Genomic DNA, 25,143 nt, shown 5'->3' on the forward strand with positions numbered 1-25,143 from the left:
TGTGTGTGTGTGTGTGTGTGTGTGTGTGTGTGTGCGCGCGTGTGTGCGTGCGTGCGTGCGTGCATGCATGTCTGTCTGTCTGTCAGTGTGTCTGTGTGTCTGTGTGTGTGGTTTTAGTTTTAACATTGTCATTTTCTCTTGAAATACTTTGCCTACCAATACCAAATTTGTAATTGGATAAAATATTACTTAAGGAAAACAATATCTTCACAGTCAGTCATACCAATAATTGGTTGTACATCTTCTGGAATAAAGTTGTATTTCCAGATTATCAATGGTTTATTTCGTTTAGGATCCAGATCCAAAAAATCACAACTTATGTTTTGGTTTGAAGATGGTCTGACCTTATTTTTCTTGTTGGCAGTTAGAAGAAAAGAAATTTATACAAATTCTGGACAGAAGTGAGAACACTTACACTAGTTACAGTGACACTTATGACACCATCAATGTATTTACTGCATATAAATATTTTAAAGTGGGTACTGAATTAACTAGAATGAACATGAAAGAGAAATTGAATGGACAGTGTTGTAGTTTCTGTAAGCCTGTCAAACACGCGGATCTAGAGAAAATGGCTACATGTTGCGGTGTGCTTGAGGTGATGGCAACATTTCTTTTAGTGCAGACTTTGAAGAATTTTGTAAATAATCATAAATCAAGATATACCAGAATAACATGATTCAAATGGAGTTATCACCTGGGATACTATAATCAATTTATCACACAACAAAACAACATACGTTTACTTTAAGTATCAATTTTTGAGTGTCAGTAGTAGGCACACTTTAGCGCTGTAAGTGTACACAAGTTTATTCTAGAAGAAGAACCAAATGTGCTTGGTTCGAACCTGCTAATAATATATACTCCTGCCCCCCTCCCCCTCCCCGCACCCTCACTGCACCCCCCCCTCTACACCCCCACATGCACACATACACCCCCACCACCCGCACAAAGCTTTTTATTATTGAATATATATAGAAAACATTTTACCCATTGAAAAAACAGTTGACAAGGGTTCCCTTTCTCATGGTGGGTGATGTGAATAGTGAACGATCACCTGGACTTTGCATGTCTTTTTTTCAACTTGTGGCTCATTACTGTTTAAGGAGGAAGGGGGCAAAATGGTTAACATGCTTTATCTGCCAACACAATATCTCAGATGGTCTGGGCTCAAATCCTGGTCTCACCCTTTCTCCCAAGTTTGATTGGAGAATCAAACAGAGCATCTACGATCTAGTCATTCGGATCAGACGAAAATCCAAGGTCCAGTGTATAACCATTATTGTTAGTATTCGAAACTTCTTCTTCGTTCATGGGCTGCAAGTCCCACGTTCCCTCGTATACATGTAGACGAGTGGGCTTTTATGTGTATGACCATTTTTACCCCACCATGTTGGCAGCCATACTCCATTTTCGGGGGTTTATATTAGAAACAAAACAGAATGTTTGTATTATTGAATGCTCAATATTATTACATGCCTAATTACTGTTGCAGTGCAAACAAACATGGAGGCAGAACCAAAAGAAAAAGGACAAAGGCGGAAGCTGAAGAGAGTTGTGCAGAAGAAAAAGAAATCAAAAGTAAATTTGAACAATTCTGCCAGTGTGGTATATTACAAGAAGGTCAAGGCAGCTTTGAATGCAAGTTGTAAGTATTTTCATGGGAAAAAATGGAGTAAAACTAAAAGTAATGAATTCTGCTATGTTATTATTATCTGTGTTGATGATTCATTTTAATTATTAATGTTATCATATATTGGATATGACTGGTATTGGTTGTAATGTACTAATGTAGACATATGATAATTGATATGTGCTATATTATGTTTATTTCTGTTTATTGTGTATTTTTATTCCATTCCATCTTGTTCACACACACACACACACACACACACACACACACACACACACACACACACACACACATAATGACATATATATATTATATGAGTAAAGAATGTATTGATAATTGATAACATGCTCCTGCTCTTCTTTTCTGACAGTTTGTCTGCATGTGTCTTTCTTTCAGTCTTGTGTGCTGTCTCATATCCATCCTTTCCCCCCTTTTTATGTTGAATAATGAATAATGATGAATAATAAATACCTAAACTAAATCCTTTCACAGCCTGAGCCATCCAATTCAACAAGCTGCAACTAAATGATGATAAGACTGAATTTATGATAACCTGTCCAAAGAAGTTTCGTCAACATCCTTCTTTTCCTGACTCTGTTCTGATCAATAGCACATCTGTTTCACTTTCTCCTGTTCGCAGTCTTGGTGAAATCCAAGACCAGTCTCTTTCCTTCCAACAGCACATTTCGAATATCTGTAAAGTTGCCTATTTGGAACTGCGTAGAATCAGCTCTGTCCGCAACTATCTCTCAACCGATGCAACCAAGACACTTGTATGCTCTCTGGTTCTCTCAAGATTGGATTACTGCAACTCTCTTTTGGCCGGCCTTTCCAAATATCTGTTAGACAGACTCCAACAAATTCAGAATAACACTGCCAGACTCATTTGCAGAGCTTCTAAATTTGACCATGTTTCTCCGCTCCTTCAGTCTCTCCACTGGTTGCCTGTTTCTGATCGAATAGACTATAAGCTATCCACTCTGACCCTTTCTGCAGTCAACGGATCTGGCCCCAAGTATCTTTCTGAACTCATCCATATCTATACCCCGTCTCGCCAGCTCCGTTCTTCCTCTGATACTCGACTTCTCAGGATACCTCACGTCAGAAGTAAGACCTATGGACACAGATCGTTTTCTTTTCAATCGCCAAAGACGTGGAACAAGCTCCCTGACAACCTCCGTCATTCTGATTCCCTCGCATCTTTTAAATCTCATCTCAAAACTCACTTTTTCTCTCAGCAGTAAGTTCAATTGTGGCAGATCCACTTCCTTTGCGTTAGCTGTGCTTGACTATGTGTGTATACATATGTGTGTGTACCTAACTACATCCATGTATGTGAATGTGTATTGTGTGTGTGTGCGTTTATGTAAGTTTGTGCCTGCCTATGTGTGTGTATGTGTTAGGATAGCTGTTAGATACACATGTATGTTAAAATGTATGTATGCAGTGTGTGTGTGTGTGTGTGTGTGTGTGTGTGTGTGTAGTCACATTTTGGTGTGTGTATGTAACATAGATGTAATGTTTTATGTTAACAAAGCGTTTTTGTAAAGCACCTAGAGCAGATTTCTGGATAGTGTGCTATTTTAGTATCCATTATTATTATTATTATTATTATTATCAAACCTTTGGCAATCCCAGTACAAAATCATGTATAGCTTAGGTATATGTGTGAACCAGCTTCAGCTTGGAATGCCTTAGCAACAGACTGTGATGGGTTTCCCTAAGCTGGTTTTGTTGCACGATGGGCAGTGAACACGTCACGGGCCAGTCAGACATTGAAAGCCAACAACAAGGCACTGGCCCAGTCCCTGCAGCATGTGAAGCAAGAGCTTCGCTGGGCCCTCAACGAGAATGGGCGCCTGAAGGTGGAGAACCAGGAGCTGACCATGAAGCTGTTGCGCCTGGAGAACCAGGTTTGTAGTGCCCCGGACCAAGTCAGTTATGAGGTGAGTGTCAAAGTACTGGTAATAGGGAGAGTTTGCAGGCCTGTTTTCATGGGGGACCTTTCGTCGCTTGCAGAGCAGGAAGTAGGTCATATGATGTCATGGGCAGCCCACCACCGTAACTCACTTTTCTGAGTTTGCACTGCCTTTTTTAGCATGTTGCGGCAGAGTTTATTAATGGATCAGTTTGAATACGTAATGGCAGAGATGTGACAAGAAACTCACTCTCAAACTCAAAGTAAACATAGAATAAAAAAGCAAATTGATTAATTGATTGATATGGATACTTATACAGCGCCTACCCTCCGTCAGAGACCAAGCTCTAAGCATTAACTAATGTGTGTAATTATAAAACCAAATATATCTTGTAAACATGCAAAAAATAGTCACCCTGCAGTGTAAGCCCTACCAAAAATTGTTCAAAATCCTTTCAAGACAGCAATGAAAACATTTCCACAACAAAATTTTAGCCTTTCGGTGATTGGGAAAACCCCCCAGGAAATGGAGATGGTTGCGGTTCTCACTAAAAATTACCGGGGAATCTACATGAAAATCAGACGAAAGTGGGTCTGTAAACCCCTCCCTATTGCCACTATTTTCATTTCATTAGCATGGTGTACAATGAAGACTGAGCTTCAGCTTTATATGAAAAACATGAAAACAAACCCATTATTTACGCACTAAAACAGCATCAACTCACATAGATTGTGGTACCTTATATTTGATTAAAAAAAACACTTTTATCTGTGATCTTTGAATGTGAACGCAATATTAATGATTGTAGTATATATTCTGGCATATTTATTATCACACAGTTATTTCATAACAGTTCTATAACGCTACTAAATGATAATGCGACACCCCAGAAATGTAGATATCACAACAAAACTTTGTATATGGTTTCATATTTTTGTTTTTGTGTGGCAATTTCAACAGGAATAATTTCTGAGTCATGGACTGATGAAGGCTTTGCCTCTCATGTTTGTAATTTTATGTACTAAAGTGTTTGTGTCTCCTGTTGCAGGAGAGACTTCAAGGCCTGAAGGCAGTGTTGAACAACATAAGTCGTCACTTGCTGAATGTGGGCAACTGTATCAATGATGGAATGGATCTGTGTCTGGTGTCACCACGAACTTCCCAGGCCTCTTCCTCTCGTCCACAATCTATGGAGGAGTTCAAGGTCACTGAGCCAGAGGAACCTAACACATCTGGGCCTTTGCCAGCCTCTGAGTTAAATGGAATGACCAGAGAGTGGTAATCACTGTTTGCTCTTGTTTGGCATGAGTTACTGTGTTCAGATACTTGTGTCAGCAAAACATATCAAGGCCTTGTGTGAGCTGTTACACCTACTACATTTACTGATCATCAGTGATAAGCTTGCACTGTTGTTTGTTTATCTTCATGGTGTTTTTTCATCATGACTCAAAAACTTAACAGTAATATTTCTTAGTTAATCTCATTTGATACTTTCAGAATTAATTATTCAGTAAATTATGAGAAGTATGGATGGAAGCATGAGTGACACAGTGACATGCATGCTGGCACACACAGCACACACACAGCACACAGAGAGCACACAATAACAAGTGTACACATTTAGAGACCCTTACGTTCTACCTGACACATGTGACTGAGACACATGCTGTGGTGTTTGCAGTGAGGCAGACGTGGTTCCACTGGATGATGTTGATCAGTGGGAAGGAGAGATGTATGGAGACAGCAGTAACCAGAACAGTTTGGGCAAGATGATGCCGGACATGTCCATAATCATGGAGCAGTCGGTATTGGTGGATCCAGATGAAGGCCCCGCCCCTCCAAACACTCACATGACTGCAGGTCAGGATGAACAGTCACACACATAAACTTGTTCTTTGCTACCATCCAGTCTTGATAGTTTTGTTCTGACCCAGTTCAAATCCTGATGTGTGTGTGTATGCATAAACATGTATGTTTTATCTTTTCCTTATTTTTCATTCATCTTTGAGAGAATGGTTCAATAACGAGAGAAAAGCATACCAGGTAGATCAGTAGATGTAGTGCTGAAGATAAAAAAGAGATGGAAGGCAAAAGAAAATATCCTTGTATTCACAGTTGAAATGCAGGAGTTTGTGACTTGAATTGCAAGGGGCAAGAGAAATCTGAATGTTAAAAATACTAAACAGTCTCATGCTTACTGTCATGATAACAGAAAACAGGAATAAGATTTTTCTGATTTTCTGAAATGATGAAGATTTGTGCACACTCAGGACACTATACTGTAAGCACAGACACACACTCACTGACCACTTTGGGGATGCTCCTTCTTCCATGCAGGACTTTTTCCCATCCTGGGCACCTGTTGCAAATCACAACCAGGGTGATTTCATTGGGATATGTTTGCATTTATACTGTAAACCATATCATTTGAGGTCCAGAGAATCATTTCACAATGACAAAGACAGTTGTGTCTTTTAATTGATCCTGTTGACAGGTTCTCTTAATTTTATAAGATGAAATGAGTACATTTTTCAGTTTTTAAAATTTAATTTAAAAAAAAAATCTTTTATAAGATACAAGCAACTTAGTTTGCAGGTAAAAAAGATTCATTGGTTGGAGATGAATCTGGTTAGATGAAAGAGGAGATGGGAGCTTAAGAATAGATAAAACAAGGGTTGGAAAAAGAATGTATATCTGGTCTTTCTTTTTGGGTGTAAAAACTGCCATGCTGCAGATCAAGGGCATATAGGTACAGAGAAAGAAACCCAGAGCTCCTTCGGCCCCATAAGATTATCTGATTACAGATTTGCCTGTGTGTTGCAGTTCCAGAAGATCCTGATGCCAGCAGATCTGAACTTGACAGCAAAAATGGCTCTAAGAAACTGTCTGCTCTCACCAAACTGCCTCAACGAGTGCGTAATGGAGGCAGTTCAAAGAACTCCTGTAGTGAGAAAGATGCTGGTTCTCCAAAGTTTGGATTAAAAATGAAAAGATCTGGTTCTCGTCAGCAGGTTGAAAAAGCAGCCAATCGAAATGCTGCTGGAAAGAGTTCTGCCTCAAAGTCCCCTCCTTGTCCTCGCAGAGAGACATTTGTTGTGAGCAAAGATGTGGAAAAAGACACAGACACATTCAGTACAGGCAGCATAGAGGACATATCCAGTATTCCAATGCCCGATCTAGTCTCTGGCTCCCCCATGAAAGATGAACAGGCAAGAGAAGTGTTTGAGCCAGACACAATAGACTACAGTGAACCAAACATCCCCAAGGATGTTCAAGATAACAACTTGCCTGCCAAGTCCCCCAGGGAAGAAACCAGCAATCAAAGTAAACAGACAGTTGAAAGTGCAGGTTCATCGTCTGACACCAGCAGCAGAGAGAAGAGGAAATCTGCTGGAAAGAAGACAGAATTGGCTACAACAAAACACGCTAAGGGATCTGCAGTCAAAGCAAATCGTGTCATTACCCCATCAAAGAAAGAAACAGAACTTTTCATCTTAAATCCGTGTGCACTCAATCTGGCTTACAAGAAAGCAACAGGATCCGATGAGGGCTGTGTGGATGCTGCCAAACAATCCCAGGCACCTCTGGAACCTGAGAGTTCTTTGGATCAGTTCATGGCTCACATCAGAGAATCAAACAGAAACAGCAGCAAATTGGCCTCTTTCCTTGTGATAGATGATCTTACTGCAACTGAAAAGTCTAGCAAGTCCACTGACATCCCTGCCAATGTTCACAAGTCCCCAAGGAGGTCTTCAGGAGGTAGTTTTGAGCCCCAGTCTGAAGATCAGACTGTGTATTTTGATACCGATATGGAATTTACTGAGGTGTTGCCTCAGTCACAGAACCTGGTTGCTGTAGTTGAAGAAAATGTCACCGCAGAAACAACACATGGACGAAAAGATGAGACCAAATCCCAACAGAGAAGTCGAAGGAAGGGGGCAACACGTAAGGAAGACAGCCAGAAGACAGGCTCCAGCAAACCAGGACAGAAAACTGTATCCAGCAAAAAAGAGATTGCAGAAAAAGAGGGGGAAGATGGCGACAGTGAGAAAGGAGGGTCAGACAAAAAGCTGGCAGTGGCCCTGCGTGTCAACAAACCAGGTCAGATGGTGTTTGCCGCCTCCAGGAAGGAGGACGATGGGTCCAGGAAGGCCATCCCGGCCAAACTGCAGACCAAGGCACGCTCCAAATCCAAGAAGCAGGTGGAGGAGATGGCCAGGAATTTGCCTCAGAAAGAACCAGAGTGTGTCTTTGACTTCCACGACAAAACTCCGCGCCCATCAGCGGCTGAAGCAAAATCTGGCCAGCAACATGGGTCTGTCTTTGATTTGTCTCTGAATGACACAGTTCCTGGCATTGTTTCGTCTCTTGCAAGCATTCGTGAAAAACTTAAAGTTATTGACAATACCAGTGGTGAAGAAAGAGAAGCGGCAGGATCAATGGGTAAAAAGAAAACTGCGCCGTCAGTACTTCTGGGTGATGCACCAGCTTATTTAGTGCCTTTGAAAGATGACTCCAGTGAGACAGAGTCTCGGCCTCGTTCTAGAGGGGGGAGTTCAACCAGGAACAATGAGTCAGGCAGACAGAGCAGGAGTCGGAGCAGATCACGCAGAGAGGAAAAAGATGGTGAAAATGTCCAACCTGCCACAGCCAGTCGTCCCAGTCGATCCAGAAGTCGTAGAAGAAAAATATCAGAAACGGCAGATGATGAATCAAATAAAGTAGATGTTTCTAATTCAGAAAACTCAGAATCAGACGCTAGTAACAGAAGAAAATCAGGAGCAACAGCTGAGGTGGCTGATGAAAATGCCTTGGAAAAGCCACGACGAAGTGCAAGGAGTAGGAGCAGGGTGCACACAAGATACACTGAGGAAGACGCTGTGTTGGACAGTGTTTCTTCTTCTGTATCTAGTCCCAATGAGAAAAGCACTGGTGGGGGCAGAAGTCGAAGCAGAGTGAAAAAAGATGATGATGATGAAGACTACAGACCATCTGTCAAAGCCCAGCCCAGGGGAAGGAGTCGTCGGAGACAAGCTGACGACCATCCCACAGCAAGTGACACAGCACAGGAAAAACCTGCACAGCTCCGAGGGAGGAGTAGGAGCAGACGGAGAGTGCAAGAAGATAAGTCCAGTTTACAGGACAACGAAACACAGGCTGATACAAAAGCTACACATCAGGACAGTAGGCAAGAGCTCAATTCGACATCCAGTGAAAAGGCTGAGGGTCTGCAGGATATGAAGGCAGGAAAACAGAACAGTGAGAAAGAGTTGGGCTCTGTGGAATCTGACCAATCAGATGGAGAGACTCTGAAAATGATCACAGACCGGAGACAGAGGAGTAAAAGCATTTCCAAGAAACTGTACAATGAGGCACACATGTCTAATGATCCCTTTGGCTTCTCAGCCAATGTTGACAAGATGGTTCCAGATTCTCAGCCAGTGTCTGTGTTGGCAAGGCAAGAAAAGCGTCCAGCAAGAAGTAAGAGTACTGCTGGACTTTCTAATCAGGAAGAAACAAACGAACAAAAATTGAAAGATTCTTCTGAAGGCCCCCAGGAAAGTGACATTACTACATCCTGTCCACCAGAGTCAAGCTCATCAAAACTTCAGGATGGAACAGCAGACAAAAGAAAAATGACAACTGGACAGTGCGAGTCTGAACGAAATGTTAGCCCCACCAAAAAGCTACGCAAAGATAAGAAAAGCTTTCATGGCTCAGAAAAAGCAGGGGAAAAGTCCACTGAGATGACTGAAAATGCCAAAGATAAAGTGCCAGAGAAGCTAGGAATGGATTCCAGCAATGGTACCAACAGTGCAGCAGTGACAAAGAAGAGGAAATCCAGCCTCCCAATTGCAGTGTTCCACAAAGGGGAGGAAGAAGACAAGTCTCAAGACTCACCAGCCACGAGTAAACCCAAGGGAAAACCTGTCAGTAAACTGCCTGAAACCAAACCAGCAGAAAAAATTGAAAAGGTGAGTGCTTCAGCATTTTAATGTATTTCTGACAAGCTCATGAGTAATAAAAGCAGTCCTGTTCAGACTGATTGACAGTCTTTGTATTTTGGCAGATCAGTACTGTATATTTGATGACTGAAGTTTGAAACACGTAATAATGTTATGTACATGATAAAAGATGTTCATGTGAAAACAAATATTTTTAACTTCATCATTTTCAAGATTTGAGAACATGTTCAGTTTCAAACTTGTTAAAGCAGGTTAAAAAAATTATATTAAAATTTTGTAAAACAATAAACATGCACTTGCCTGAACAGAAATATCACTGTTGTTTATAAATTCTCTTTCTTTTTGTAACACACAAAGTAACACTTTGAATATATATATGTATATATTCATAGATCAGTCTATCTAAAGATCCCTGATTCTTACACAACTTCATCATAATGGGTAATTCTGTTAATATGTATCAGTGTATGCTTAGGCTCTACTTTGCTTATAATACTAAAAGTTACATATCTTAGTTTTCAAATTCAAGTTAACTTAAAGTACACTGTTATGATTTTAATATATTTTATTATGCTCAATCGCAGTTTGTTCCGTTACGCCAACGTCAAAATTGCTCTGAGTTCATTTTTTACTACATAGCATGGTCACATTCTTTCCTGTTGTAACATTACCCAGACACTCTGAACCTATCAATCATGAGGCCAGGGCAGTCACTACTTACCTTGGTCTCTCGTGATGATGCTGAGCTAATCGCATGCATGTTTATATTGACACAGCATTGAGTGGACCAATCAGCTTAATTGTTTGCCCGAACAATAGAGAATGTGGCTAAATCAAGTTGTGTCTCGGTCAAACAGCATCTGTGCCCGGTGGTTTAAGCTATAGAGCACAAGGTAGGAACAAGTGGCTCAAAACATGGAAGTCAACCATGGATACCAATTGTGAGAAACAAGATGAACAAAGACCAGGGAAGTGACACAGTGCCATAGATGTGTCAGCTGTAAAGAAGAAGTGGCGGGAACAGAAGTTTCGGCAAACATATACTAAAAAATATCCTAAATCCCCAAATTTTGTTCGTACCAAATTCAAAATGTTCCTACCAAATTACCTGATTGTTCCTTCAAACACTTGACAGGGGTTGGCATCTCTGAGTGCAATGGTTACCAAACAGACAACAAATTTTGCTGTGTGGCTGAAAAATACAGAGATGGGTTAAACAAAACAACTGCCATACAATAAGTGATACTTTATTAGGAATAAGTTGATTAATAATGGATATTAGAGTTGGCACTTCTGCATTGTGTTATTGAATCTTATTTGTACTGTAGTAGTATTCTCACTTCAAAAGTATTAAATTTTGAAAAATACAATATGCAAAGACATTTTGAGTTCATACACACACTGACATAGTATTCTATATTGCTTTTAGTTTACACAAGCAGTACTGCCACTAACATTTAAAATTTAATTGAAATAATCTGATACTAATATTCTTTGGGGGGGGGGGAAAAAAAAGCATGGCAATTTGACAAGTGTGATTTTTCAGACCAAATATCAGCTGGAGTTTGAAGACATGAAGAGAAAACTGAAAGAGCTGGATAACTCTGGGGACTCGACCACAAGTGCTTTTGCTGCCAAGAAGTCGCGTCCCCTGGTCCTGCCCACCCACAGCACTGCAGCAGTTCCTGGCAGCAAGAAACTGTCGGCCAAGTCACTGCCCAACACAGACACTGAGCAGCTAGCCAACAGCAAGAAAACAGCACCTCGCTCCAAGAAAGGCAGGTCGCAGCCGGGGAGTCCCAAGAGCAAGAAGGAAGCCAGCAGGCTGCAGCCTGGCAGTCCTGTGCCAAAAGCAGCCACATCTCCTGCATCTTCAGCTGCCTTGTCTCCACAGCTTCCGGATCATCGAAGTTCTCAGGGTCGCCTTGAAGAGATGGATGAAAAGTATGTGTACTCCTTGCTAATTCAGCTTAGTTTGCAGAGGTTTTTTCTCACTTCACCAATAGCTTGGAACAGAGGTGTGCTGTATTGTTTTGACTACCAGTGCCTGTAATGAAACACATCAAAAGCCTGTACAAAAAGTTGATGTGAGAATGCTTTTTGTTTTGTAATTTTCTGTTAATTCAAGAGATTTGAGCCAGCTAGTGAGTGGATGTGTGAAATCTTGATTATTTTAAATTTAGATAGTAACAGTTATCATGATTGTGTTTTATTTGGACAGTGTTGTTTAAGTCATAGTTAATGATTATTTAGGCTGACAGGAATTGAGGAAAGTGTTATATACCTTGCAGCTCACAGTCAGATGGAAAACGGGTGGGCCGAAGGGCAGCAGCATCTGTTTGTTACAAGGAACCCTCCTTGAGTTCGTAAGTTTCTGTCCTGTGCTATCAGTATTGCAATTTCTTTTTGTGTTTATATTTCTACATTTGCAGTGTGATTTGTATGTATTCTTCTTCCTATTAAAATTATGACAACTGACATCACTTTGCAGGTGATTCTCTCAAGTTTGGTGCTTGCAGGCTGCATAATTCTATACTCAGTTATGACATTATGATTGTAAAACAATGAAAAGCTGATCAGTGTGGGCTGCTTTAGATGGAATTGTTCTGTTTCAAGCACACATCTTTTGGATCTACAAACTCTTTTCAGATGGTGAACAAAAATATGATTTGGATTTAACCCTTTCGCTGCCAGGAAAATAAGATTTAAGTGAAATCTATTTACCAGGTTTTTTTCACAAAAAAAACGGGTATAAATTTTCAAAAAATTCTGTGCTCTTGTTATTCGAGAAAGACCCATAAAAGTATATATTTTCTGAAAGGTAAATGGATAGAGAATACAAAACACATGATGTTTTCCCATTTTATTTATTTTTAGTGACATGCTGTTGTTTTGAAATCAGTGTTTTGTTTTTTTGTCACATTTTCAACTGTTTATTACAAACATTAGTCAGGTGATTTGCACTAATATATTTTTTTCTGGACAAATGGATATCTGCACACACAAAATCATACTAGAACAACCACAATTAAAAATAAATTGAAAAGGAGATAGATACACAATGCATTGTGACTTCTCCAAGTGATAATATGGATGTGAGACCACGCCCCCTCAGTCTCCACCCCCCTCCTCTTCACCCCTCTCACACGGTCACTTTATCCTGTGCTCATCAGACCGCGTTGGCTGAGTGCCAAGAAAATCGCTCACACTGTGTCCTGCTAATAATTCAGTCACTGTCTGTCGTCTGCTAAGCTGTACAGCTGGCATCACTCACTGATAGTTGTATCTTGTCCACTCTCATGATTGCTCCCTTTATTTTCTGTCAAATCGTCCTATAAATGTTCATCACTGTCTTCTTCAAATTTATGCTTGAAATCTTTCTGAGCATCAGCTAAAGAAAGCAATCTTGGTTGATTTAGTTCGCCACGATGGCTTGTCTTGAGCACGGTGTCAGTCTGACATTTTGTTGAGCGAGTGAGTAGAAGAGCCAGGCAAACACTGCGGCCAGTAACCCAACCAAAACATTCAAATAAAGGACTACCTCATGACGTTGATGGTGTTTCTAGCCATGAATAGAATCTAGAAAGATTCCCCAAGCTAAAGCTACCAGCATTTTTGTCAACGAACTGAATGCAAACCAGGGAAAAGTCAGAATATTTCGATGATGAGTTATCTCCTCATTGTGGCAGCAAAGAACATGCTTGCAATGACGTGTTATCTCGTCATATAGGCAGCCTAGGGAACTGCCAACAAACACCTTCACCTCCATCCCCCTTAACCTCCTCCCATCCCCACGTGTTTTCATTTTCAATTTTTAATCTTTTCAAATTGACAGGAATCATGTCAGCCTTGAAGGCTTGTTTGTGAATATGTCAAAATGTATTTCATTTTAAACGTTAACCACATTTTGGGCAACTAGTTATTCTGAAACTTTAAAGCAGCTGAGTTTGCAACATGTCAAACGTGCACACTATGCTCACTTTCTGCCCATGACTTTTCAAGGCTTGGTCTCTTGTATTGCTGTTGTAGCAACTGCTCATCAGGACTTTGAACTTGTGTTATTTACCTTTTGGATGGCAGATTTCTTCAATCTGTCAAATCTGTTGCCTTGAGTTACGTAGAATGAGTTCTATTTGGCACTTTCTGTCTCATGATGCAACAAAAACCCTTGTCTGTTCCTTGGTCCTGTCTTGGCTTGACTACTGTAATTCTACTACAGCTACTTGCTATCAAGACTTCGGAGTCCAAAACCATGCTGCATGGCTTATCTTCCATTCTCCCAACTCTGCTCATAATACTCCTCTCCTTCAGTCCCTCCACTGGTTACCTATTGATAAAAAAGACTACAAACTCTCTCCTATGCTACAATTTATGATTGACATGTCTCCTCACTTTTCAGAGCTTCTGCATTACTACTCTTCATCTCGCCAGCACCGTCTCTTAAAAATTCCTTCCTACAGAACCAAATCATGGAAAACGCACTTCTCTTTCTAGGCTTTTTCCGCATGGAACTCACTCCTGTTTCCTGTCTCTCATGCTGTTTCTTGCCCTTCTTTCGAAACCTCTTTGAAAACTCATTTATTTCCTGCCATTCACATCAGTAAATAACTCCTTCAGTCCTTGTCTTCACTTTTATGTTTTAATAAAGTTTTTTTTTTTGTTGACTTCTATTATTTTTACTATTTTTAAATGGCAGGGATGTGCTTTAGTGCATGTGTGTGGAGTGGGTGTGGGTTTGTGTGTTGAGTTGGAGTGGGATGATTTGTACGTGTGGGTGTATTTGTGTGTTTTTACTTTGCATGCGTCATTGTATTTTTCATTGTAAATGCCCAGGGCTTTTGAATCATTACATTGGGTGTACCAAATGTCCCTTTATTATTATCATTATTCATACTTGTGCTTGTGATTGCAGAAAACTGCGTCGTGGAGATCCTCACACTACTTTCCTTCACAAGGATCATATGACACATATCTACAAATCTCCCAAAACACAACGTAAAAGTAAGTTGACATTTTCAGTTATTTTGTGAACAACTAAGAAATTAAATAATTGAGTTAGAACTGTTCATTTGTAACTGATGTATTTGTATTGCTTTTTTTTTTCACAACAGATTTCTCTGTGTGAAATTCGGGCAGCTCTCCCCAGGGAGAGCGCGTTGTTACACTGAGAGTGCCAACTTTTTTTTTTTTTTCCTGCCTGCAGTTTTTTGACTCACTTGTGTAAACAAAGTGAGTCTATGTTTTAACCCGGTGTTCGGTTGTCTGTGTGTGTGTGTGTCTGTGTGTCCGTGGTAAACTTTAACATTGACATTTTCTCTGCAAATACTTTGTCAGTTGACACCAAATTAGGCATAAAAAATAGGAAAAATTCAGTTCTTTCCAGTCATCTTGTTTAACTCACTCAGTACGACCAGTCCTCTCTTCTCCTCTACACAGACCCCTCGGATGACCAGTGGGTGTCTGAATGACCCAACCTTTAGCTTCCGTTGTCAGAACTGTGGTATTATTTGTCAACATTCACCTCTTCAGTATAAGAGCGTTCCGCTTGCAATATTTTGTTGATGGTAATTGGGATGAAACGCTGTTGACGTCGTCTCTTTCGCCGTTCGTATGGAGAGAGTTAAAACAATATTGCACCTCTGGGATGGGCACAAAAAAAATAAAAAATGAAGCCTAATTATATGCAAACTGCATTTACTGTTATATTTTTTGTATTCTCTAAACTTGGCACTTTGATCTGATATTCTGACCCAACAACAAAAGCAGTCATTATTATCATTTTTTGTTCAAACAGGAATTTCTTTTGCTCAGCATGGAAGTTTTATTTATTTTGCAAACGTTTTGGTGCAGATAGTAAAAAAGGGAAATTACTTTGTAATTAATGCTAGGGGACTTAATTCGCTTTAAACTGATCTTTCTCATCTTAAACATTACATTTTGAAATTACTCACAATACATAACAAGCTTGGATTTTTTTTTCAGTGTATCAAGTGAGTCTTGAAGGCCTTGCCTCTCTTGTTTTTATTTGTTTTCCTATCTAATTGGATTTTTCTACAGAATTTTGCCTGGGACAATCGTTTTGTTGCCGTGGGTTCTTTTATGTGCGCTAATTGCAGGCTGCACACAGGACCTCGGTTTATCGTCTCATCTGAATGACTAGCGTCCAGACCACCACTCAAGGTCTACTGGAAGGGGAGAAAATACTGGTGACTGTGCCGGGATTTTGAAATGCAGGAAGAGATGTTAAATCATTTCCAGCTTTCACCCTGCAGAGGTGCAACAGAATTTTTTTTATGGTTTAAAAAGAATCCAGAAAGCTTGTCATCACTGTTTGTCTATGCTTGGCTTTCGATATCAGTATTGAAATTTCAGTGGTGAGTGCAGAAATGTCTTTCCATTAGCATAAAGATTTCATTGAGGGAATGTAAACAAGTTATAAGTGAACAAAGTGATTGTATTAACAATTAATATTGCTGATTTTATATGGTTGATTATGGAATGCAAGTTTGTTTTTAAATCAAAACTAACATTTGAGGAAGGGGATGGTAGAAAAGTCTTCAAATGAACATGTAAGCTTGAGCATTTATCTTATAACAAGTTATATGGTCCACACACACACACACTCACACCCGCACTCGCACTTGCACACACACACACACACGCACACACACACACACACACACACACACACACACACACACACACACACACTCACACTCACACTCACTCACTCACTCACTCACTCACACTCACTCACACTCACTCACACTCACTCACTCACTCTGGTTCTGTTATCTTTTTGTTGGTGATCTATGTGACAATTGTGCCATTTGAATGGCGACAGTCCTCAAGATTTTCATGACAATTTTTGTCAGCCTTGGACTTGGAGTAGTTAGCATGTTAGATTTGTGCTTGGACAGAAATGAACATGGACAGACTGTTGAATTGATGCTGTGAGAGACCTTGCTGTTAATTGATAGCACTCTGGGCTCCTGGGATAAGGAATTAGTGTGCATTATAAATACCCATTATTATTATCATAATGATTATTATTATCACTACATTAGCTTGATCAGTTGAGCTAGCACTGATATTGCACACATGAGAACTGTCCACATAGAAACTAACTGAAAGTGAACAGTGTTGTCTAACCCTGACAGGCGGCAAGTCGGAGAGAGTGGATCGCAGTGCACTGCATGACCTGACCAACATGTCCATCATAGAGGTGGATTCGGAGTGAGGAGGAGCGGACCTGTGGAGACAGTGACACCATGAATGCATGGGAGGGAGCTGGGAGCTGCTGCAGGGGTATCTTTGTGTGTCTTCTCAGCGAGAGAACTGGGAAAGGAGAACTAAGAAAGCACTGAATGGTTCAGTTCTTTCTGCTTTTAAAGCTGTGTCCACTTACTGGCTATTTTGAGTGTCCATGTTTCCGTGACTCGGGGAGGGGGGGGGGGGCTGGCTGGCTGGAAATTTGGCCAGCATGGCCTGACAGCTAGTCTGAATGCTGGAATTATTTTAGTCCTGTCTAGTGTCTTCAGTGAAGGGAGGACTCAGGGTGTAGGGGTGTATTTTGCTGCAGCTCTCAAGTTTGAATGGTTGTGTGTTAATCATCTTTGTCCATAAAATCACAGATCCCATTTACATGAGTGATCCATGGAATGACTGATGCATTTTTAGAAAAGTTGTACACCCTGTCCAGATTTCAAATGTTGAACTGATGCATGACAATATCTTGAAATAGATATATTGCTTTGATTACTTGATTTCTGTTCTTTGCATTATATGTGTGTTTGGTTTGGGAGAAGAGCTGTGCAATAGCACTTAGCAATACTAATGATAATTGCATGACACTTAGTTACTTCTGGTTTCAGCTTGCTGTTGAATGTAAACCATACTTTGTAGGCTAATTTGTGCAATTCTAGAAAGCATGTCATTTTAACAAGTCAAATTTTCTTCCATAAAATGTTCTTGATCTACACTTCAATAACAGGGGAATGTTTAATTTGAAGGGGAAGGGGAAAAGAAAAAGACCAAATGGCTAATTGAGAGTGTTAAGAAAGAAAAAGAAAAGTTTAAATCAAATGATGCAGATGATTTCTTTTGATGTCTGTGTGTATTCTGGGTGCCGGATTGCATAGTTTGCTTCTTTTTTCTGTTCTTTATGAATTTATTCTCCTCGCCCTGTTTTTTTCTCCCAAAATTTACTCTTAAGTTTTGTGTTCTGTTTACTAGCTTTCAGTCCCCTGTCCATTGGCATGTCTCCTGCCTGTTACTCTGGGGTAACTAGCTCCATAGCCATTTCTCTCACTTTCTGCTTGGCAGAGTACAGTTCACTTTCCATTTAATGTTTAATCATGTTTAGTATTAAAAAAAAAAAAAATCCATCAAGATTATGTCATAAAATTTTATATTAACAGTGGAAGGGTGGATAGGTTCAGGGCTGCACATGAATTAGAGGTGAATTCACAGCATTAAAAAGACATATTTCAGCTTGCTTGAGTGAGCATTTTTATGCACATATATTTCATCTGCCAAACAGTGAGAATCTGAACAGACTGGGTCATTGGCAGTGGCACTTTTATGTGCATTTATTATTTATGAAATCAGTCATAGATGTTGATCAGGCCTGACTTAGCTGTGGATATTTATCATTTACAAATTTTAGCAGATGCAAGCTAAGGTTCCCACAAAACATTTTCAGTTTTGGTGAAGGTAACATTCAGCCCTTCGGTTTTCTTTAGATGTTTGAAAAACATTCACCCAGCACTTTGTGGAGATGCATTCTGTAATTGACAAAAAGGAACAAGACATTAGTTCTATACTGCAGCAATGGAACAAATAAAATTATTGATAATGATATGATGCAGGACCACAGTATACTGAGATTTATTGATGGATAGGTACTGAAATGTGTGTGATGAAAGTACTATGTATTGAAAATCTTGATGAAGCATGAAAGGACTATGGAGCTTGTTTACATGTTCAGATTGCTGGAAGACTTTGCTGGAGATTAACAGTTTGTTTTGTCTGATGATTTGTGATCATGTTGTGCCGAATAGCATGTAAGCTTAATGGGATACCGATCCATGTGGCACTTTTTATGGAGCAGGAGAATGAAACGTGCCAAGAGTGAACTTCTGCCTTATATGTTTAATGTGATGAATTAGTTTTCAGAGAAAAAAAATCCAGAAGATATATTCTTAATCCAAAGCGTCTCATAACCTAAAAAAATGTTTAGCATAAGTAATGAAACAAGGAGAAAGGTGTCAAGACGTTGATCTGCCCATACAAAGAGCCCGTGAGGGTCAGGGTTAGAATCCCACTCTTACCCTTTCTCCCAAGTTTCACTGGAAATTCAGACTGAATGTCTAGATGATAAACCGAGGTCCTGTGTGCAGCATGTATTTGTTGCACTGAAAAAGAACCCATGGCAATGAGAGTGTTGTCCTCTGGCGAAATTCTGTAGCAGAAATCCATTCGGATGGGTACACAAATATATATGCATGCACTGAAGGCCTTACCATATTGGGTTATGCTGCTGGTCAGGCATCTGCCTAGCAGATGTAGTGTTGCGTATATGGATTTGTCTGAATGCACCGATGCCTCATTGAGAAATTCAAAAACTGAAATCAAACAGGTAGACAAAAGGTTATAATTATTTTCATCAGTCCATATGTCTTTGTCAATATCAGTTCTTTCGTTGGTTTCAGTTTTACTGTAACAAATCATTATCAGGTAAGCCACATATCTGAAAAAAGAAAAAAAAAAGTACATTGTACATTCTCTTCTGCTTCTCAAGTTCTGGGAAAAAAATTGCACTGTTGATACTTTCGTCTCATGCTTGTGTGTTCACAATGTCAGTCTGTGTAACTGTTTTTCAACTGTCTGTGTGTCTGTGTATCTTTTTTTTTTTTTTTTTTTTTTTTTTTTACTTTGTGGGTTGTTGCTAAAGATATGCATGAATGGTGCATTTTTAGAATCGGTATTTAATCTTGTGTACCTGAAATTAATGAAAATGAAAAACAAAGCGAAACAGAACACAGACCTTGTTTTTTTGTTTCTGGTGCAAATGAGGATGACCTCTTTACTGTCTGTATTTGTTCAGTTTGTACCTACAGTATGTTTGGCATTTGAATTTTTAAGATATCTCACCATGGAAAAGTGCCAGACATCAAAATTTTTATATTTGTTCAGTTACTCTGCAAGAAACTGATTTTAACTTTGAAAAAAAAAGGGCATGGTGTATGATTTTTGTGGTCTGGTATCTTGCTGCTTATATGGACTGAAGTTGAGTTTTCACCTTCTTTTTACCTGAACTTCATTAGTCTGGATGCAAGGAGATACAGCCTGTATGTGTACCAACTGAATTTCACAGAAAGACAAAAATTGAAACTGCATCTATTCAGTTTTCCACCATATACACACACCATGACGTGCGGAAGCATGTGCATGCAAACATGTTCATACTTTAACTTACTCAGCTTGTGGGCATGAGCACATGCAATTCACACTGTGGTCCTGTGCAGTTGGTCTATAAAAACCAATGATAATAAAAAAAATTAAAAAATGTTCATAATTCACACTGTCATTTTCTCTCTCTCTCTCTCTCTCTCTCTCTCTCTCTCTTTTTCCAGTTCCATTCATAAATTGCCAAGTTCTAAAAAAGAAACATAAAAATATGGAAGAGGTACAAAAAAGTGTCTGCTTTCCAGTCTGATGAAACTGCTATTTTTTGCTGTTCACTTTCAGAGTCTTGAAGTTAAACTTGATTTCAGTTGTTACATTTTGAAGTGGAATCAATTAAAATCAAAAGTATGGTTTTGATCGACACAGCTATGATTATTGACCAAAACATGATATTATTAATTAAATCGATAATTTGCCATTTTACTTCTATGCATATAGCTACAGGTTTTCCAAGACACCCCCCCCCCAACACACGACCACTTTCTTCAAAATGATTTTTTTTTCATAATACATTTTCCAATAGTTTGTTTTATTTTATTTACTTTTTTAAAAGAAAATCACTGTCAATATAGTAGCTTTTTTTCTTTTCTTAATTTAAATTTTTTCCTATAGTGGAGTTGGGTTATTCTGTTTTTCTTGTGGGCTGGTTGTCAAACAATCCAAAGAAAGAAACTCAAGCAGTAATATTTATTTGTCATTTGAATTTGTCGTTGACATACACCACAGGCTGTAGTTCAACATATTTCAACAGAAATCAAAATCCACATGAAGTAACATTCTGATACTGTTTCTCAAATCATAAAGTACATACATCATAACAGCATATCAGAACTCCACATCATAATACTATAGTGGCGTAATGCACAAAATGAAAAATGTTGAAATGCCGAGTGGTTATTACTCTGGCTCATTCGCTCCAGTCCGTCTGTCGTCTTAATCATTTTCTCTTGGCTAAGCATTGTACATGTGTTGGGAAACTTTAGACCTAAGCATTACTTTTAAGGGACCTAATTTTTCAGTTCCCCTCTTCACCTTGTCCTGCTGCAAGCAGTCATGCTTCTGTACTGAGAACATTTCTGTCAGTATGTTCATACTTCTTAGTGATGTTGAAGAAAGACGTGATTGTCCTGTCTGCAGAGAAGTATTTTCTGTCTGAGCTGTTAAAAATGTGCTGTTACCAGTTCTAAGGAAGCACTGTAGAATTCAGTCACTACAAATGCTGAATCAGAACTTCTTCACATTCTCACATCAGAAGTGTAATGCAATGAAACTTTATTCCAAAGGAATGTTCTTCATTCTTTCTGAAAAAGCAGAAGTTTGATGTATAGTGTGTGCAGTGCTCCAGCCTTTTAAACCACATGAGCATATATGAATTAAAATGCGAATTCCAACTTGTTCAGACATGGGGAGACCTTCTTCTTCTTCTTCTTCTGTGTTCGTGGGCTGCAATTCCCACGTTCACTCGTACGCACACGAGTGGGCCTTTACGTGTATGACCGTTTTTACCCCGCCATGTAGGCAGCCATACTCCGTTTTCGGGGGTGTGCATGCTGGGTATGTTCTTGTTTCCATAACCCACCGAACACTGACATGGATTACAAGATTTTTAACGTGCGTATTTGATCTTCTGCTTGCATATACACACGAAGGGGGTTCAGGCACTAGCAGGTCTGCACATATGTTGACCTGGGAGATCGTAAAAATCTCCACCAGACGCTGTCACCGTGATTCGAACCCCGGACCCTCAGATTGACAAACGCTTTAACCACTCGGCTATTGCGCCCATCATGGGGAGACCCATTCATTCCACCTCATCATTGCTTGTTGCCAGTTTTCAAGGCAGTCTGCATGTGTTCATGGTTTTTGTGTCCAAGCTGCAGTCATGAGAAAAAAGTGCTGAAAGGGTTTTTTGTTTTTGTGCTTGTGGAAGTTTGAAAAAAATTACCAGATGAGCTGTTGCCTTCTCACTTGTAGTCTTCAATGGGCTACTATCTTCTTGAGTGCTGAGTGTGATGAGGAATCTCATTTTCTCAGAAAAGACTTCTTTGACAGTCTGTTCATCTGAGAGAAAGATGAGAGTACTTAGTAATCATTTTCTGCATGAAGTATCTAAACACTGCACCACTGAGAACCTTTATTTGCTCTGCATAGTTTTATATCATTTTCTTGTATTACTACATGGAATAATAAAAATGGACAACATTGAAGACTTTAGATAACATTAGAAATATGATATAATCATTGCAATCTAGCAAAAGAACAATATGTAATGAACACAGTTTAGATAATGAATCTGCCATCAGAAATGCCACCAAGACTATTAAAAATTTTAATCAAGAGTTATATTCAAAACACCCATTAACAAGACTCATTTGGCTCTATTTCACTTGCAGAGGAATAATGATTGTGATCAGAACACATGGTCATTGACACATGAGATGGAGCAAAGAGCCCTGACAGTGATACTGCATCACTTTCAATGGACACAATTTTCAATAGCTTTCCATTTCAGGTGATGAAATGACATTTGTCATGAAAACATACACATACTTAACAGAACTTTCATTTTTTTTAGTGACAAAACAAAAAGGTTGTAACTTAAAAACACAACCATTCAAATGCCAGCATAAAGTTGTACATCAGCGAACATGACAAAATATAACAACAAATCAGTGTTGGTACAAATTACACCAGCTGCAGCAGGCTGCCCTGTGACTTCAAAAGAAATTGAACATGGGCGACCCAACAACAAACTTATCACAGTCGTAAGTCATTCCATGTGATTATCACTTGCAATGGAATGGGATCCTCGGCTTCAATTCACATTCAGTAACAACTGCAAAATACTCTTCCATCTGGACATGCACATCACTTGCCCTTCAGATTAAAATATTGAGGGACTTGCACACCTAACCCTTATTTGGAGAATTCTCAAACGTTTCATAAGTGATCTTAGCAGCGTTATGTCTATGTTGATTGTACAGACTCAGGGACCAAGGAACATTCCTAATGCTAAACAGACTTAGCACTGCGAAGATTGTTCATGCAACCCAGTACAAGAGTTAATATGCTGACTTTCAAGAAGGAAAAGGGAATAATTAATTTTTATTCTGATCTCTGCTGACCACAAGACAATGTGTCCTGACATTGCCATGATTGCTCTCCGTTTGTAACAAAATAGTCATGGAGTCCACCACAAATACCTATGCAGTTGTGCCTTTAAACCAGTTAACAGGACTGGGCAGTTGTGGTATTCCTCTCACCCCTTGAACCAAACAACATATCTTCACCGAACCATGATCAAGGCCCAGAACAACTGGACCTTGTGGGCTTTTTGCCAACACAACTCTTCGTCATATACCAGTGGAAAAAAGAAAATGACAAAACTGGAAAACCCAAAACACAAGAGTTCAGACCATGTAGCCCAACATCTTTCACAGTGCCCTGATCGCAGGAGGGCGGGTGAGTTTGGTATTGCCATCTTTTTGCCATAAGTCATATGTGCCTAATTATTATTTTTGCTCTATTAGTCTATACCTGTTCTTTTTTTTTCTTTCTCAAACTTTCTAAAAGTCAACTGAACGTTCGTTGTTTTGCTCCATTTTACCTCTTGCATGCACTCATGAACTTTACACTTTTTTTTCATACTGCTATTGTGATAAACACCAAATAAACTGCGTGATTTGTTCCATTGCCAATCTATGCCTCTTGCACAAAATGCACTTGAACTATTCTTTTTTTCTTTATCATTTCTCTCCAAAACAGTCTCCAATTCAGGAGAAAAAAATTCCAGTTAAGATATTTTTCCTTTTCATTCTGCTTTTTTCTGCATGTACACAGCAAACGAGAATGCAGATACTGTATTTTGTTACTTTTTGGTCACAACAGACAAATGTGAAATTCAGGCTGCTGTCCCTTGGTACAGCATGTCGCCACAGTGCAGCACCACTCATAATCACATACATCTTTTTTTCTGTCTGCCAGTGGTTTTTTCTATAGAATTGTGCCAGGGACAACCCTTTTGTTGTTGTGGGTTCTTTTGCTTGTGCTAAGTTCATGTTGCACACAGGGCCTCATCCAAAACACTAGCACCCGGACCACCACTTGGACCAATGGACGGAGGGGGAATGAAGATCCAGGACTTGAACCTGTGGACACTCACTTCCTAATCTGGCACATAACTACCAAGCCACCGCTCCGTAATTATGTTTACATGTGCACATAATGTAGAGATTACACACAAGCACTCATGCTTACACACATTAACATGCACACGCGCGCACAAACACACACACACACACACACACACACACGGGGAGAAAGAACTAGAAAAAAAAGAACATTGCATACAGGCATGCCCGTATTTGTTTCAATACTTGATAGGAACCACTATGTTCATCATATTCTGATTCAAGTGTAGATAAAAATGCTGTTCACCCCACAAAACAAGCGGAGTGTTAGAGACAGTACTATTCAACCCCGGTGGAACATTTGCTGAACAGCCAGGTATCCAGAAACAAGGCATTATCAAAGTCCGCCAGAGTGTTCGTATTAATATCGTCCAATCCTATTGGAACCTTTACTTATAAGTAAATCCCACACAGTGTGTATATGGAAAGGGGGTGTAGGTGGGAGAGGCATGTTATCAGATCATTTGTCAAACTAAGCCTTCGATTAGGCTTTTCAACTCATCAGTAAAGTGGTTGGGGAAGAAGTTGAGGCAACACTCCAATCTCATGACTTGTGAAGCTGGTACCACTCTGCACTGCAGTAAAAGCTCTCTTCTCCTCAAACAGCCCCCTCCCTGCTCCACCAAACAGGTGGATGTTGGATTGGCACAAACTGTGTTCAGTTTTCCCCCACCGCCATGCCAGGTATCTGGTGTCACTGTGGATTCTGCAAGTCTCCATGGAGACTGGATCTGTACGCGGATCGAGGTGGAGAATAAGGTGGTGGGTTGGACAGAGCCCCCACAGACGTCACAGACATAGTCTCTGCACACAGAAACAATGTCTTCTTATTTTTCAAGACTGCAAAAGAAATAAGTTCCATATCCACCCTGCAACAACAATAGAAGATTCTAAAAAGAAAGGGATGAAAACAACAACAAAAAACACATGAACTGGAGTCTTTAACCCTTAACTGCAGCTGACGT

The 25,143-nt window shown here is 39.7% G+C and overlaps 2 protein-coding genes across 2 annotated transcripts in view; one reads left to right on the plus strand and one right to left on the minus strand.

Annotated features, from left to right (window-relative positions):
* The window catches only part of LOC143294353 (uncharacterized), a 17,653-nt gene extending 714 nt beyond the window's left edge, over positions 1–16,939 (plus strand). The window contains exons 2-10 of the mRNA XM_076605808.1: positions 1,496–1,648; positions 3,383–3,579; positions 4,601–4,830; positions 5,234–5,412; positions 6,376–9,527; positions 11,065–11,462; positions 11,810–11,884; positions 14,431–14,519; positions 16,679–16,939. Coding sequence (XP_076461923.1) covers positions 1,507–1,648; positions 3,383–3,579; positions 4,601–4,830; positions 5,234–5,412; positions 6,376–9,527; positions 11,065–11,462; positions 11,810–11,884; positions 14,431–14,519; positions 16,679–16,758 — 4,542 coding nt within the window. The 5' untranslated portion in view covers positions 1,496–1,506 and the 3' untranslated portion in view covers positions 16,759–16,939. The remainder of the gene's footprint in view (positions 1–1,495; positions 1,649–3,382; positions 3,580–4,600; positions 4,831–5,233; positions 5,413–6,375; positions 9,528–11,064; positions 11,463–11,809; positions 11,885–14,430; positions 14,520–16,678) is intronic.
* Positions 16,940–23,973: 7,034 nt separating this feature from the next.
* The window catches only part of LOC143294354 (uncharacterized), a 34,618-nt gene continuing 33,448 nt past the window's right edge, over positions 23,974–25,143 (minus strand). Inside the window, exon 5 of the mRNA XM_076605809.1 lies at positions 23,974–24,982. Within this exon, the coding sequence (XP_076461924.1) occupies positions 24,873–24,982 (110 nt within the window). The 3' untranslated portion in view covers positions 23,974–24,872. The remainder of the gene's footprint in view (positions 24,983–25,143) is intronic.

The sequence above is a fragment of the Babylonia areolata genome, chromosome 19 (assembly GCF_041734735.1).
Source record: "Babylonia areolata isolate BAREFJ2019XMU chromosome 19, ASM4173473v1, whole genome shotgun sequence".
Classification (NCBI taxonomy): Eukaryota; Metazoa; Mollusca; class Gastropoda; order Neogastropoda; family Buccinidae; genus Babylonia; species Babylonia areolata.